The sequence below is a fragment of the Nothoprocta perdicaria genome, unplaced genomic scaffold, assembly GCF_003342845.1.
Source record: "Nothoprocta perdicaria isolate Ctin4 unplaced genomic scaffold, notPer1 scaffold_174, whole genome shotgun sequence".
Lineage (NCBI taxonomy): Eukaryota > Metazoa > Chordata > Aves > Tinamiformes > Tinamidae > Nothoprocta > Nothoprocta perdicaria.
The window spans coordinates 17,227-34,601 of NW_020454916.1; the positions used below are offsets into that span (position 1 = coordinate 17,227).

The following is a 17,375-nucleotide window of genomic DNA, read 5'->3' on the forward strand; positions in this document are numbered from 1 at the left end:
CCCTTCTGGATCCCAGTAAGCCACAAAGAGAAGCTAGACTGTGGGAGATTCAAGTAAATGTAGATATCTTAGCTAAGAAGCAGGGGTCTTATGGACCATCAGTTATGATTGTTGCTACCCAGGGCTGCCAGAATCTCATTTTAGACATTTTAGTCCCTTTCTTTGCTCCTGCTAGAGGTTGAAGTATGAGAAAATATTTTTTTTCCCTGCCAATATGTACTTGGGAGGTAGTGGAGGTCTTTAACTTCATCACCAAAGTTGACTGGAATGTTATTTCTTGATCCCAAAGTTTGCTGGGAATGGGGACATTTTTAGACAGGGTAGTGGTTTTTATTATTCTAGGTCATGTCTCATTGAAATTTCTTATATTTCTTAGCGAAATCAGCTGGCTTATGGRCATTTAAAATGTACTTCTTTGTGCTGTGTGAAATTAGCAAAAGCCTTTGACTTCCCATTTTTCTACAGAATAGCTGTATTTGATGAGTAAGAGACAAAACATGTCCATCAGTGTGCTGTAAAAATCTTTGTAAAAGTCCTTGCAAAGTTTGGCTTGCCCATGCACTTAGAGGAAATGATTGCTACTAATAAATACACTATAAATGAGCTGCCTAAACCCAGTGGTAGATTAAGATTAAGCATTTCTAAGTGATGGTTCTTATCAATGCATGGTTCTCCATTTGTTTAATTGCAAAAACCGGATTATATGTGGATGAAACTGTTTTTTTTTTTTTTTTTTTTTTTTTTTTTTTTTTAATTCAGGCCGATCTACAGCAAAAGAAAGAACCAGCTCAGGAAGATTCTGACCTAGACCGCAAAAGAAGAGAGACAGAAGCTTTGTTACAGAGCATCGGTATATCCCCAGAACCACCTCTAGGTATCTAAGAGGACCATACTGTAAAACATTCAGCTCTGCCACAGTGAATGCGTTCTCTCTATTAAAGCATGCTTTGCTTCTTGATTTTTGGCTGTATTAGTGAAGTGAACTCTTCTGTTTGAATGCCTGCCACACCATTCATGTACACCGGTTCATGGCATTTTGAGTACGTATCATTGCCAAATGCATCCCTGCCATTTCTTGAAGAGTATTTTGTGAAGGTAACGCAGGTTGTCTTTGCAAACCAATAGTGACTTCTTCTCTGCTGATCTGTTTATCTTCTCTCACAGCTATCTGACAACCCACAAAATAATAATATAAATGCTGTACCTCATTAGCCCCAAGTTTTGTTTCTTAAGTACACATGAAATATTTGCATAAGGAAGGAGGAGCATAGTCATGTGGGAGTTCCTATTCAATTCCTTAAAAAAATCAAGCAAAAGTCAGAGGGAGGAATAAAAAGACAAATCACAAATCTCAAAAGACTAATCATTAAATCAATATTGTAGATTTTACATCTAATTTCCCATGTTTTGCTGCTTTTTTGATTTCACCAGATCAGTGCTAGTCTCTAAAGGCCTCAGTTTAAAAATATATGTGGCAAAATTCATAATATCTGAATATTGATTACCTTGATGTAAATAAGTTTTACACTTACAATGTTTTAAATTGTCCGGTCTGTTAAGTGGCCCTAATGTGAGATTCCTTTTTTTTCTCATGTGCTTTCCTCTCCCTTGAATCCAGAATCCTTATCCTAGCTGAAGTCTTGGCCCTAAGTGAGTGCATGCACAAATAGAAGTTGATATTCTGAATTGGGACTTCAATGCCTAGTTTCCAGCAATCAGTATTTTTTGAAATAGATTGCTATTTTTAATAAGTTACAAGATGTTGATTGAACTTTTAAATTGAAAAATTCTTTGAAATTTTTCTTCTTGAAGAAAAATTCTTCTTTGAAAACTTGTCTGACAAGTTGGATTAATTTTATATATCATAAAATATGTTTTGTAGATTATATAGAGTGATATCATAAAAACAGACTAATTTTTAATATTTTAGCATTTTAAATATTCATATGCATCCAAAATGGGGTCATATTGCCTTATCAGGCGATCAACTGGATGCATAAATATTCATGTTACATATTATCAATTTTTATCTTGAGGAAATTATTTTGTGCTTGAGATTATCAAAAGAATATGAAAATTCACATGCAGATAAATCATTGTAGTTAATAATATTTTGTCCTCTTTTTTTTCCTGTGTATAAATTGACAGTATACATTAAAGAGTCTTTAATTCTGCTTTCACATGTGCCTATAACACTCAAATCCCAGCAAATACAGAATGTATAAACAGCAATGACCTACCTATAACCTGCCAAAGGGCTGTCATGAAGATGAATTCACTTTAATGCTGCAGTCGTTTATGTGACAGTCTCTAGTGAGAATCTGCATGAAATGTTTGACCACATGGAAAATCCAAGTTGCTTGACAGATCTGTCATTATGCATTAGAGACTATAACAAAATAGTTAAAAGTTTTACTCTGTGAAGTACATAAGAGGAAGTGCACATGATTTAAACCAAATGGAGAACTTCACTGTTGCACTAAAACTCTTTTTTTTGCTCTTTTATTCAATGTGGCTGCTTTGAAGAACGCTTGCATCAAAATTTGTCTGGAGTSATCTTTGCATTTTAAAATATTTCTGAGAAACAATTTAAAAACAAATTTGGGTGTTTYTACTTTTTATTATTCCCTTTCTGAAAAGCTTTAACTTGGGCTGACCCATAGCTATGAACTTCCTTTCCTGCTTAAGGAAACAAAACTGTATTTGCATGAAATAAGCTTCAATAGCCCCTGCGAGCCAAAGAAAAAATCATTTCTAGAACTCGGACAAATAATGTCTAAACCAAGGGAAGCATCTCCTTGAGTTTTGAAATCATGTCCCTCAGAAAAAGAAAACTTTATACAACCTAAATTATTTAAGAAAACATGTTCAGTAAGCAAACTAAAGAGTATATTCTGACCACCTTTGGGAAATGATTTTAACTAAGCTGAATTCCCTTATGCAGCTTTTATTTTTGATGTCATTTCCACACTGTAGTCTTAGAACATATCCAATAGATGTTAGCTTTTAATTTCAATTCGAAGTTTGAAAACTATGCTTGTTCTATTGCYTACGTAGCTTTACCAGAAGAGTTCACTTAGTTTTCTAACCAGCGATCCCCARTATTTCTTTGTGACTTTAAGATATGGACAAGAAAACAAGTGTTATTTTACTTCCACAGATAACTCGTCCATTGATTAGCTGTAAAATCACGTTGGGCTTTCAGTCCTGTCTAAATTCATGTCAGTTTTAACACTTCCAAAAGACCTAAAATTCACTTGACTCTCTTCCTTTTCTTTTTCTTTCCTTTCCTTATTTGCTTTCACCATTTCAAACTCTCCTAATCATTCATCCACTATCATTTTGGTCCATTGGTTTTGATTTGTCTGACACTGCTCTTCATCAGTGCAGTCGCTGCATGTGTTAACATGGGATACCTGTTATTTTCATTATTTAGTCCCAACCCCTATGTCTCCCTCTTCGAAATCAGTGAGCACACCCAGTGATGCAGGCAGCCAGGACTCTGGAGATCTGGGACCTATGGGAAGGTAAGGCAGAGAGTTCACAGTGCTGAATAAATGTGTTTTTAYACTTAGTTCTCCCTTCCCCCATTCTTACCTCTGCTTCCATGAGTAAGAACATGCTGTATGTAATGTATGGTTTTSTTTCTGTGCACTCCACTACGTGCTACCATTCAGTAAAGCTGCTGTCAGACATGAAGTAAATAAATGCATGGAGCAAGCTGATCTTAAGATATGAGMCACAAAAGCTTGTGTAGGAAGCAGCAATTGAATTTATCCTTTTAAAGAGGCCCACAGAAATCTGTCGTTCTGTGGGAATGTACAGTAAAGGGAAGTGCCCAGTAATACAGCCTGTTATTTGTGAGAGTAATCTTTGTTCATATAATCTCCTTCCTAATTATACTGGCCTTGTCATTCTATGACTATTTTTAGTTTATGTATTGCTGCCCATTGGGAAGAGCTTCTGTAGGAAAAGGCTGAAACACTCCACAACCAACAGACAATTCTCTCTTGGAAGCTCTGTGTGTCAGTGAGTTTTGTGCGGGCTGGAAGGGAAGCAGCTCTCTCCTTGCTAAAAAGAGTGGTGATGTATGTATAAGTGATGGACACCAGGGAAACTTTCTTATTTTCGTTCATTTGGCTGAAATGGGGAAAGTCCCTGAAGAATTTGTACTCTGGAGTACAAATGTACAATGTAAAGCAAGATGCTGCTGGTAAAGGAGAATATGTCCACATTAGAAGAGTTCCAAGTAACTTTGTCCTTTGAGAGATATAGCACAGACCCTAGTAGCTCTTCTGTGTCAAACTCTTTCAACATGAARCTGAGCTGCCAGCTACAGCTAAATTATGAGCCAAGACTCTGCAAATGCTTTGAAAACATAATGACTGCTTTCTGCTGCTAACAAGAATGCATTGGAAATGGGTCCTACCTGCRCATAAACATTAGTGTTGCAGAGCTTTGGATAGCCAGGTTTTACACTACAAATGGCATCTCTGCGTTTCCCATTTTCTGGATTTACAGTAATATTTGTTCTCATCTTACAGCAGCCCTCATAGGAAGTTGACACTTCCCTAAGCTGAAAGTGCAGAGTGTCCCCTGTTAGTCAGGTGCAGACACGTTGTGTTAGCGTGGTAGTATGGAGGGGYTGCACAGCTGCTGCTGAAGTCTGCTCAGCCCTTCATCTGTGTCCAGATGGAGTTTGTTAAATAGCAAAGCCCTGGTCTGTAAGATAATAAAGATCCAAAACATGCAAAATAGTGTAATGTTACGTTCATAAGTAAATAACATCAGAAATTCATCATCCTTTTTGAGAACAAAAATTACCATTATTTTTATATATATATATATATATATATATATATCATACAAGATGAAATCACCTCAGCAGCTTCTCTCAGAGAAATAGAGTGAAAGGTCCAGATCATACCTTTGATTTGTCATTTTGACTGCTGCATATGTGAATGTCTGTGTATCTGTATGAGCAAGTTTACTGTTCTTCCTTTTAATATATTCCTCCATTTTGCCCTCTGTGAAAGAAAGGGCACATGTCTTATCTCTTATGGTATTCTGTTTGTAAGAGCTTCCAYTCCTGCCACAATCCTGCTGCTAACTTGCTGTGCAACAGTAGGCTGAGCATAGACATTAGAGGGGAACAGTTTAATCCCCAAGCTGCTAATAGCAGCATCTCCRAGGGGTGATCATCATGGCTTGTCTGTTGTTGCTAACATTGCTGCAGAAATAACGAGCTCACACAGACTGGCAGAAGTATSATGATGACATAGCCAGTGTGATTATTCATTGCTGAAAAGATCTCCAAAGATATGGATATTAAAAGAGAGATGCAAAGTCACAGGTTTTGGTTCAACTGAGGAGATAATTCCTGTGGAAGAGGTCCTGCTTTGAAGAAAGCAAGGGAATATTGTATTTCCCATTTGGGATTACAATTACCAATGCAGAATTAGCTTCTATTGATACTGCTATGAGTTGTTAGTTCCTGGTGGTGTCAGACTTAATTTGTCAGTCCTAATATCACCAGGTATAACCAAGGTACATTTATTTGTCATTTCYTTTAGAACATTGAATATAGGTTAACATAGTCTAGCAATGCTAGTTTCTTGACAYTCGTCAGGATGGATCTTGATAAACTAGAGAAAGTTCAGACAATGTTGAGTAGTTGTTATCCTGCAGCCACAGGCTTCAGTCTAGCTTACTTAATGAGATGAAAGCTAACTGAGGACTTGAAAGCTAACTGAGGACCTAGAGCATGTGGACCCTGTGCCACATGCTCTAGGTGGGCCTGCTTGAGCAGGAAGGTTGGACTAGRTGATCTCAAGAGGTCCCTTCCAACCTTGAATATTCTATGATTCTGTGATTCTGTGATTCTGTGATTGATCAGTATATATAATAGCTATATGGGGAGTGAAAGTCTCCAGCATGCAATGTGTAATAACAAATTGCTTGGCATTAAAGCTAGGCAAATACAAAACCATAAAAAAAATGTATAAAATTTTAATGGTGTAATAAATTAACTTAAGACTCTATTGGATCTTCTGTTGCTGGTCATTTGTCTTTCAGGATAATGCGCCTGTCCAACAGGCAGGTTATAGATCAAACAATAATTCATTCGGAAAAGTCCTAAAGCTTTCTGTTGCCCAGGAAGAAAGCTGCATGGTCACAATGGTCCCTTCTAGCACATGATTTATCCACTGGCGCTGCCATCCTGCAGCACCATTGTCCATTATCCCAAGCATAATAGCTAGAGAAATGTTGCCTCTCCCCAATGCCATTAAGCTTATTAGGAGAAGGCATGGGGTGGACTGTGTAAATAGCCCTAATTGTGGAACCATTTCTGTCTTGTGCAGCCTGGGGTCTTGGGGTTTTGCTGTTTGATCTTTAGTCCCATATTGCCATTTGTCATGGTCTTTTCACTAGGAATAAAACAAGGTTTCAGAAGTGCTCTGATATGTGACAGGATAGTGTGAGAGCTACGGTAAGAATGAGTAGATGTTAGGTGAATAATGGTGCTATAAACTACCAACAGATTTTTTTCAGTGCTTTCAGTCGGAGAAGACAGCCAAATTCTTCTCTTGGTCAGTTAGCAGGTTAATTCTAGGTAGGCAGATACGCATTATGCTTTGATTCTGGTAGATTTTACCAAAACCTTATGCTTAAAACGTGGTATATTTGACATGTGCTGTTCTTACATATCAGTCTGTTCTGAACAACTATTAGAGTCCTGTTGTTGCACAGAGAGCACTGTGCCTGTTTTCACATTGCTTTGTGCACCCCATTTTACTATTTTGCCAACTAAGAGACTTGTAATCGACAGATAGGACAAGAAAATTGCGTGCGTAAGTATATGGGCAGAGGGCTTTCTGTAGGGCTTTCTGTTATATTATTTCCACAAGATAATGTTGGAGCATCCCATGAAGATTCTCCTTGGAACAAAGTATCCTCTGCTTTGCTCTTTCAGGTTAATTATTTTGTCCATGGACACTGATGACCAGTTTCCTGTTCTTATGATTAGCGCATACAGCTATGCACACCTGAAAAGTAGACTTCAGCTAATTAGATTTGAGTAAATGTCATGAAGAAAGGGGCTTCTTTTCAGCCAAAGCTTTGGCTGAGATCTCCTATGCTGTGGCATGCTGTGAAGGACAGATTTGTCTTCTCTAGAGTATCACCGTTGACCATCTTTATGATAACTCTATGTATCTTAACCCTCTTCTGCAGTAGTCGGAACTTCTGCCCCATCTTAAGGGATGCCAGCGAAGATGTTAGCTGCCATAGTAAAACTGTGATAATATCATGCCCATGAAGAGGTATGTCTTACTACCCAACATACCTTAGACCTTTATTAATCTCATCTCATCACCATGAGCAGCAGATTCTTGCAATTTGGGCAAGAACTCTGCACGGGCAGATTGTTGAGTCTCCTTCTCTTGAGATGTTCCAAACCCACCTGGATGCCACCCTGTTCCATGTGCTCTAGGTGTCCCTGCTGGAGCAGGGGGTTGGACTAGATGATCTCCAGAGGTCCCTTCCAACCTCAAACATTCTGTGATTCTGTGTGGTTCTGTGRTTTTAACCTACCTTGGTATGGACTCTGGTAGTATCTGCTGTGTGTTCACCCTATGTATTGCATGCACAGGGGACTTCCATTTGTGCATCACGGTGTGATTAATCTGCATGGTCCATTTTTGCCTTTATCCTTCTTGTTTGTTCCTAGATAGCTTCATTCATCCCACCTATTGGTGAACTGTTGGGTTTTGTGTGTGCMCATCCATGTGAGCAGTTAAGCTCCATGCAAGGAGCACTCTCTGTGTACCTTCTGTACTTGAACATGAGAAACACGTTAGGCTGTATGTATCCCCCCTTCCATCTRTTTCCTTAACTGCATGAGACTCAGATGCCTTGGACAGGTAAAGGTTTATATTTCTTTCTGCAACAACTTCATCTGTGCTCTTACTCTGTTGCTGCCCATGTGTCTAGATACCTGGTTATTTGGGGGCTACCATGAAGACTAAGGTGATGGGAAGCATTCTTAATCTTCTGGTAGCTGCTTTCAGTGAATAATTATATCTGTACTGCTGTTTTATCTCCTACAAAATAATGCAAGCATCCAGGAGCATTGCTTTCTGCTATTTCTTTCACACTTCATTAATTTTGGGGATTTTTCTTATTATAGCCACTTATTCTGTAARTATATTTTAATTTGAATTGAGCACTTCGGTGATACTAAATTTAAATGAGTCTTCCCTGAATTAATCTACATTTCCATCTCATTGATATCTCAGTCTTTGAGACTTTCTGGTGCATGGAAGACAGTTAACCTTCTTGTCTGTGTGAGGCTTATTTGAAGTAAAGCTTTGCAGAGACAGTCTTTATTTAGATGAAGCTATAAATATTTAATGGAAGTTACTGAGGGAATGAGTCTGAGCAAAGTATTAGGTCAATAAAAAAATAAAAAAGGAGAGTCAGAGTTTTGGTACAGATTTTCTAGCAGTAATATGCCATTTTTATAGAAGCTTGTCCCCTATGGAATCCTGGTTGTCTTATCATTGCTACAGTTATATTTCTAAATAAAAATTTGTAGAATACAGTAAAAGGACAATTCTAAAAATAGAATAATTGTCTTTGGTGTTTGAGGACTTCTCTCTGAGGAGCAGCATTACCTTTGACTGTTGGCATAGTTTCTGTCCACTGCATCAATTCATCTTACCCTTAGTGTGACCTCTGAATATCTTCCCAGGTTGTATTCAGCAGAATGCAGTAGCAGCTGTCACATTGGATTGGATTAGATTCTGACAGATACAGACTCAATAGCATGTTTTCTACTTGGTGATTCTCTTTCAAAGTTTTCTAACAATATTAGCCTGTCTTCACACATGGTTTTGTCAGAGATGACTTAGAGTTGCTTCCATCTACCTGGACTACTTTGAGCCATTTGAGCATAAACAAAAATGCGTTAGGGYATGTTTTCTTTTACTCTGATGATGTCTACCTTCATTTTCAGTACTGGCCCAGTGCAGAAAGAAGCAGATGTAATTCCAGCCATTTGTCTCTACAGTATATTATTTACTCATTTTTGCATTATAGTATTGAAACACACATATAAACCTTGTGTTATTCCTGCATTGCTTCATGTCTGAATCTCAGACACAAACATTTCTTCTTTCTCAGATGTAAAATCTTTGGGAAGGATTTAGCTCTGGAGAATCTGGACACCCAGTGAAGCAGAGTATGCCACTTAAAAGTTGTGTTTACCCCTTTACAATTTTCCATTTAATCTTTTTTGCAATCAGTCAAGTCAAAAAAGGCCACATCAAATTAAGAAATGCGTTCATACTGCATAATAATTGTAATTGCCAAGATTTTATTTGCTGATCTCTCATGAGTGTGTCTAAATGTCCCTGAAGTCTTTCCTTGGATTCTGTGCTTCTCTGTCTTTTTGCTTTAAATCAGACTTGGTGATGCAGTGTTTATTTTCTCTGCTTTATTTTTAAACAGCTCTTATTTAATGCAGTGATATAACACTTTGACAAGCTGAACAAAGGTTATCAGAATTCCGGTCTCTTTTTAACAATGCCTGCCTGTTTTATTAGACACACAAAGAAGGGAAAGAAGAAGGTGGATCCTGGTCTCCATTTCAGTTACACAAGAAGGCTGGAGTAGGTTGTCTTTTACAGTCCATGCAGCATGTTTCCCYTCTTCTCTTTAGATACAGAAAAGGTCTCTCTTTGGTAGCAACTAAACCATGTTCTGTACGCTCAGCTGTAACCACTCCTACATAACCATATTGCCTAGGGCTTACTGCTTTATCATTAAGTAAATGCATTTGACAGGTCCTGTGCAATGATGCCGTTTCACCAGCGCCACTCAGCTTTACATTACCAGCATTTCATTGTGTTAGTTATTTCACGAATGATAGGAGCCTCCTTAAAAAGCTACCAATACTAGTAGGCCTGTGTTGTATTGCCTCAGGAGCAGGAGCTCTAACCGCTTCTAGTAGCAGACTTTCTTTGGTGGTAGATTTCTTAAGATCACTTTGTATGTACAAAATGGCCTTTAAATGGCTTTTTTACTGGCGTACGTATTCCATAAATGGGCTGAGCCAAAAGGAAAGAAAGAACAGTGTAAAGACCCTGAGGGAGCTATAGGGAAGAAACATTTTGAGTGGAGTTCATGCAGCCCGTAATGTCAGGAAAACTGCCGGACTCTGKTGCTGTGTGCTCTGCAGACCCTAACAGAGAATGGAAATACAGACCTTTCAGCTTTGCTTCCCTTTCCCCCTGCTTCACTGTCTGTTCCAGTCCGTAGATAAGGAATCATAATGGAAGTGAATAAAACTGACACATAAAGACCTCTGCAATTTTGTCCATCCTGTGTTGGTGTTTTGTCAGGTACTGTTTCTGTCAGATTTATTTTGTTCCGGGGGGGACTGGGGAGTGTAAAAAGTGCATTTCTTTTCCATGCAAAGTCTATCACCATACGTGGATCCCTTCCAAATGCCTTTGTGATTTAGTCAAATCAAGGGAAAATCTCTATTGTCATCTTCACTTGAATGGTGTTTTATTCAGAAATGGGTGGATTGTAACCCTAGGGAGCCTAGTACAGTGCAAACGTGAGACATTCTTGGTGGATAGTGAGGAAAACCCTAAAACTGGTGCCTGGAGGTGAGCGGGATTACACAGAGGATCCAGAAGCTCCCACTCTGGGTTCATTGGCTTGTCTTTGGTATTGAAGGCATCCAATTATGTAGTAAAGCAGAAATATCGCCCCAGCTGTTAAATTTCTTCCTGCCTACCATGAGGGTCTCGTGGCACATATGTTTCATCATACGGTTTCCCAACGGTGCCTCGAGCCTTCTGGACCCGAGTTGTAGTGGCGTGTGTGAGCGGGGCAATGCTGCGGCCTCCCGCCCTGCCCCGGGGATCCGGCCTGCTCAGCTGTCGCCGCCGGCCCAGCTCAGCTGCTCTCTGGACAGACACAGCAAATCTCCCTCACACTTCCCATCCGTGGCCCATTTACGGGAAGGCAACAGTGCTGCCCAGACCTCATTCTCTTGAGCGTGGTCTGCTGAAATACTGCTCTGAGCAGCTTGCACACATCATGGATTGCCCTCCCTACATTAATGTACGAGGTGGGAGGAAGGCAGGTTCCTCACGGTCTATTCCCTCCCTTTGTGCCTGCGCAGGGAAAACCACAATCTTGCTTCCTTATTTTTAACATGTGCTTAGCCCTACATATCTGAAGTCTCTCCATTTTTTTTAATTTTTTTTTTTTTTAATTTGTTAGCCTATAAACAAAAGCAAATGCCTTAGGGACTGATATTTGGCAGTTGCTTTCAAGTGTCTGCAAATCTGACCTAGAAAGCAAGGAATATTTTTCTGTGCCTGCCAGTTACAAAGTCAGGATGGTCTATGTTAATTAGAATCATGTGCAGCTTTTTTAGCATGTAAGCCTGTGGCATCATTAAGGATTTTCATGCTTTCATTCCTAAAGGAAGGGTAGAGTTCAGTCCTCCAGATCTTTGATTATATTTCTCATTAGCAAGCATCTCCATGCTGTAAATTAAAGGAGAAGGGATGGCTGCCATTCCCAGGGTGCTTCACAAAATGCCTTAGAAACCTGAGCCCCAGCTGCATCCAGAAGAAAATGATATTAGTGTAGAAAGCCCCACTTAACCACTGAGGTTATCAGCCCATATGTAGCTGTTTCTCTGTAGTTATAACCAGACATATAATGCCTGGACCTAAGACAATCAGATGATCTAARGGACTAAAACACTTAAAACACCAYACTTAAAACAAATAAATATAGTCAYCTCAAAACTAACTTTCTTACTTCCTAGGACCAGGTTAAACAGAAGTTCTCTTGCATAGAATTTCATCTTGATTTAATTAAATTGTGTGAAATCACCTCCTAAGTTAAAGTATTTAATGTAATTAAACTYGTGCATGTAGATGTTTTCTCCTTCACTATCCCATTGAAAAGCCCTCAGAAAAAATCAATTCTCAACTTGGTGCTTAATCGGGAAAAATAAGACATACCTGTAAGTTGCTATAGTGGTAATATATTTTTAAAAGATTTTCTTGGGCTCTTGAAAATGGGAACTACTGCCACTGGAAGGATTCTGGTAAATCTCTAGAGGAAACATTCTCTTTTTTAAAGAAATTTTGAAACAAGCTAAACACCATCCCGTATTTTTTTATTAAACAAAACCTTTTGACTTTCCATCCAAAATAATGTTTTATTCAGGAATTTTAGTTGTGCTTATTTACTTTAATAATGCAAAATTAGAAGAAAGTCTTTCAACTGACCTACCAAAACTTAGATAATTGAATTACACAAACTACAAAAAGTACAAAATTCTTCACATTTCAACTGTTGATGCGAGAAATTCAACATTTTGATATCTTTTATAGAGTAAACCTTAATTCTCTCTAGTCATAGCAAAAATCTCACCTCTTCTGGAATGATTTTACTGCTTATATTCACACACATAGGCATATTCACACCAAATAAATTATATAAGGAAAGAAAAACACCAAATATTCAACGAGATAACAATCACTGAATTTAAAGTCTGAAGCAAATGTGAAAATGATTTAGAAGTCATTCATCATCTTAATTTGAATAATACCAGACAATATTGTAAGTTCCAATATTCTGTTAGCTGTTTGATTCCTTCAAGACATCATTGTCTTCTTTTATGGGACTGTATGCAAAGAACACTGAACTTCATGAGGGAACTTCCCTTATGCCCATTTGAGTGGGCTTTGGATCAAAGTCTCTTAAAATCAGTAAACCAGTTCCCGAGGGTATCTGTAGGAGCTGATAACATGTAGAATATCTCCAAGCAAGTTCTTCACATTTTTGATTCTGTGAGTTGTTTTGTCACTTATTCTTGATATAAAACCAAGATTAACATATTATTATAAAGAGGAATTTTTAACTACTTACTTACAGGTTTACTACAAGAGCATACAATCTGTCTCCTTTCTCCTGAAGGTTTTTTTTATTAATGCACTTTCAAAATGACAGTTTCTGCATTCCAACACTTACAGTAAATCTTTGTCAATCCAGGGACTCAACAGAAGCTTCTAACTATTTGATCTCATGTCCTAGCAGAGACAACCTGCTGCTCACAGTGTCCTTCCAGTAAACCAATATAAATTTCCACACTGAAATCTCTGCAGCTGTAGCATATCAATTGCGAGAAAGACAAGGTTCATGAGGTTGCCGGGAGATGATATTCTGCGACGTAGGCCTGAATCAAAGGACAGACTTCAAATATTCAAAATAGAAATGTATATTTAAATATACCAAAAAATAAGCAGATTGAATTTATTTAACTTCTTATTTATTTAATGTAATTCTGTGAAATGGGAATCAACTATTAAAATCATGCTGAAATTGTTAATTTAAATTGCAAGTGGATTTTGAAAATTAATTAAATATACTCAGCAGCATAGCCTCAATTTAACAAGAATTTTGGAGTATACATGTGGTTCTGTTTAAATGCTACCATGTCCATGGCATTTTATAAATGTATCTTGGAAAAAAAGAGCATTTTAAATTCATTTTCTACTAACAAGGGCTGTTGTCGCCAGGCAGTTGAAAGATAGTGCTTGGCTCTAAGGGAGGTCGTAGTTGTTCTTTTCACTGGTTAAAACTGGAATTCAGAGATGTCTGCCTGTTTGTAAGTGTAAATACAAACCCAAGTATCCGGCCAGGCTCCAGCAATGGTGCCAAACTCCTTGTTCAGTGAATATGTTCCAGGTTTTGTTGTATGGTTACCAGCCCAGCTCCAAATACAACAACCTGCATTAATGTCTGAGCATTCTGCTCTGTAAGTCTAAGTGAATGTCTTATTGAGAGGCAGAAATCCTCCCTAAATACTCCCTAAATCCTCCCTAAATGATAAACATCTTGCTTTTAGTGTGCTTCAGAAAACAGTAGCACAGTGGAAGGTATTTTCCTTTTGACAGTCCTTTCAAAGTGGAACAAATCTGCAAAACACTGCACAGATGGCACCAGAAAAGTGGTTTAAATGCAAAGCGTCACTTGAGGCTGGTAGTGCTTTTCCATCTCTGCATAGTAGCTTTAGATCATTTTCTTCCTGTAGTAATTTCTCAGTAACATTTTTTTTGTCTTAAATTTTCCAATTAATCAAGAAGAACGTAAAAGCTTTGGAGAAGCTGATTGTGACAGAACAAAATAGATAAAATTCTAAAATTTTATAGATAAATAATTAGGCAGYCTTCCAGCATCTGGAGCTCTCAAACTGTCTGAAAAGTCTAGATATGTTTTAAATTGCATACTAAAACTAGAATTTGCAAATAATATTGGATTATAATTTAGATGCCAATATTTGGTATCATACTGAAAAAAATGACTCAAACATGTCTTAGAAGTGTTACATTTTACAAGTCATTTTAAAATAGCCCTCAAATATTACAATTGTTTCATCATTTTTTAATGAACATATGAGTTAGCTGGAAAGTATTTTCCACTATTTTGTCTGGGCATGGCTGCACAGTTCTTTAATATAAGTGATTTTGAACCTTATGGAAATTGTAATCCAGGCCAGCCTTGTAAGCACTGGACTTCACTTTGACTCAAAGTGAAAAACAAGAATCCCGTTGTTCTTTTCAGTTTGGGACTTTTCCGTTTTTCTTTTTCCTAACTGACTTCTTTAGTAGCATTTGAAGATAGAATGAAAGAGAGGAAGAACCCAGATGAAACTGGAAGGCTTCAAGTAGATGTCCTATCAGTTGAGATAGCCSCTTGGCTCCGCACTGCATGTTGACAGGGACATAAAAAGAGCACAGATGACAGAAGCATAGAATAAATGATCCTGAAAGCAGCCTCTGGAGATCATCTGGTCCAGCCCCCATGGTCAAAGCACAGACAGATAGAGAGCAGCTCGCCCAGGTCCATGCCCTGTCAGGTTTTGCATATCTCCAAAGATGGAGATTCACTACCTCTCTGCAYGGCCTGTTGCTGAGAGTCTGTTCACCCTCACGATAATAAAAAAAAAAAGGTTTTTTCTTTGGTTTAAATGGCATTTCCTGTATTTCAGTTTGTGCCCATGATACTGCTCGGAAGAATCTGGCTCTATCTTCTTTCTTTCTTCCTCCCCTGATCCCGCCTCTCCTTCCTCTCCTACCCCTCAGGTACATATAAGCATGGATAAGATCCCCTTGGGCCCCTCTTCTCCAGGCTGAGCAGTCCCAGCTATCTCAGCCTTTTGTCATGTGAGAGTTGCTTCAGTCCCTTCATCATCTTGGAGACCCTTCACTGGCCTTGCAGTCCACAGTTTGTGCATGTCTCTCTGTACTGAGGAGCCCAGAAGTAGGTACAGCACTCCAGGTGTGTCTCATCAGTGCTAAAGTTGGGATAAACAACATCCACTGCTCTCCCCTCATCTACCAAGGTAATCAAGATTCCCTGCCACTCTGAATGGGGAAAATGAAAATATTACTTTTTTTCTCTACCATCATTTTAGAAGCCTTATGCTTTTAGGCGAAGGTTCTTTGAGACTTCACATGCTGTCAGTGACTCCTGCCTTCGTTTCCAATATCTCTGAGTTCTACTTACTAGGATTGGCCTTTGGTTTCTGAAACCTCAGTGCAGCTTGATCTATATAGTTATGGTCAGCGTCTTCAYAGTATTTTAGGGTTTGGAGGACACAGTTCTTTCAGACAGGGTCATTTTAGGTTGTTACTGTTACTGTAAGGAGAAGATGCTGGATTTGGGAGCTGTCTGGTCTAATAGTGTTTCATTAGTGGCACATATGGATATCTCTGTTCAGCAGATCCCTCAGGACTCAGTACGCTGTCAGTGGCATTTTTTCCTGGTCTGGAAAGCACAACATCTCTCGATGACAGGAAATGGCACAATATGGTGTTTCCTTTCTCCACTTCTGCTGAAGGAGTGATTTGCAGTGTGGCAAAGAGATTCCTGCCCTGCCAGGGGCCCCTTGGGAAGTGAAGCTTGGCTGTTATTTCTGTGAGTAGCCTTTTTCAAAAGCACAAATTTTCAGGCGTAGTTGCTCTTGACCTGGGAAGGAAGGTGGAGGGAAGTCGTGCAGAACACATGTTCTTCAGCATCAGCAATAGATGAGGGAGGATCTGATTTTAGCTTCAGGGAACAAAGCTGCCAGCATGTTGCACACAGACTGAATGAAATTGTTGGATTGAAGTATTTTTCAGAGCTGAATTCTACTGCAGTCTGACAATGATTCAGGATGTTCACTGWCATTTTATCATTGTGATTTGATAAGTATTTATATTGGTGATGGTGTTTTGTACACTGTTGTGAGGCCAGATCCGAAGTTTCTTAAATCAGCTGAAAAATTCTCATGGACTTCATGCACTTTTATATGGCAGCCTCTGTGCATCATGTATGCAGGTGGAGGTTTGGAATTTTTTTAAAGAGCTCAGATATTTTATTTTATTGTTTATTTGTTTATTGTATTTTTATTTATTTTTGTTATATCTATATAATTGACAGTATTCAATTAGAATAAAATCTTCTGGGCTTAGGATTCCACAGGATATCCATGCAGTAGAATATGTGTTTTTCCTGTGTAACAGTAATTCAAAACAGGTAATGTTTTTGTCCAAATTACTTCACCTCCTTCTTTGAATTGTCTCTGTCTTCTTAAAATTTGCTCTGAATCATGGCCTTGAACATGAATTCAAAGTAGAAAAATCTCATGAGCAGCCTTACCATCCCTCCCCTTTCATAGATGGGTGATGTCTTTTTCTCCTTTTTCATCYTATTTTCTTTCTCCTTACCGATTGGGAGAGAAAGGAAATTCATTGTATCAAAATTAACTGGTACTTTCTCTGTATTAAGAGCTTAAACAGTGCCAGCATCTAAGAATGCTGCCCTAAATTCCAAGCAGATATGCTATGACTAGGTTTGCAGTACAGAGTCAATAGAGAGTGCTAAAAAGAGAGACCCTAAGCAAGAATCTGAAAATGCATTAGATTTAAGGGATAATAACCCTTTTAAGAACCCTTGTACCTTCTCTACTCACAGTTCAAGATCTGAAAAAAAAGAATTCCTTGCTTGCTACTTGAGAACAATTTGTTATTTGACTATAGTTACACTGTTTTTATCCTGCCACCAGCCAAGGGCAGCAGTTACCCACCAAACATGCAAAAGAAAGATTAATAGCAAGGCTATTGTTTGCTGCTGTGTGGGAGACCTCTGTAACGAGCGGCACTGAAACCCTGTTAGGAGCCCTGATGAAAGTTAAGCCTGCGTTTTGTGGGAATGGCCCGATCTGGCCCAGGCCTGACAGGGCCTCTCGTGCTCAGTAAGTTTCTGTTTATGGGATTTCCAGGGATTTTTCCCAT

The 17,375-nt window shown here is 38.6% G+C and overlaps 1 protein-coding gene across 1 annotated transcript in view; it reads left to right on the forward strand.

Annotated features, from left to right (window-relative positions):
• DYNC1I1 (dynein cytoplasmic 1 intermediate chain 1) overlaps positions 1–17,375 on the forward strand; it is a 170,863-nt gene that overhangs the window by 5,135 nt on the left and 148,353 nt on the right. The window contains exons 4-5 of the mRNA XM_026036269.1: positions 760–874; positions 3,386–3,527. Of these exons, the coding sequence (XP_025892054.1) occupies positions 760–874; positions 3,386–3,527 (257 nt within the window). The remainder of the gene's footprint in view (positions 1–759; positions 875–3,385; positions 3,528–17,375) is intronic.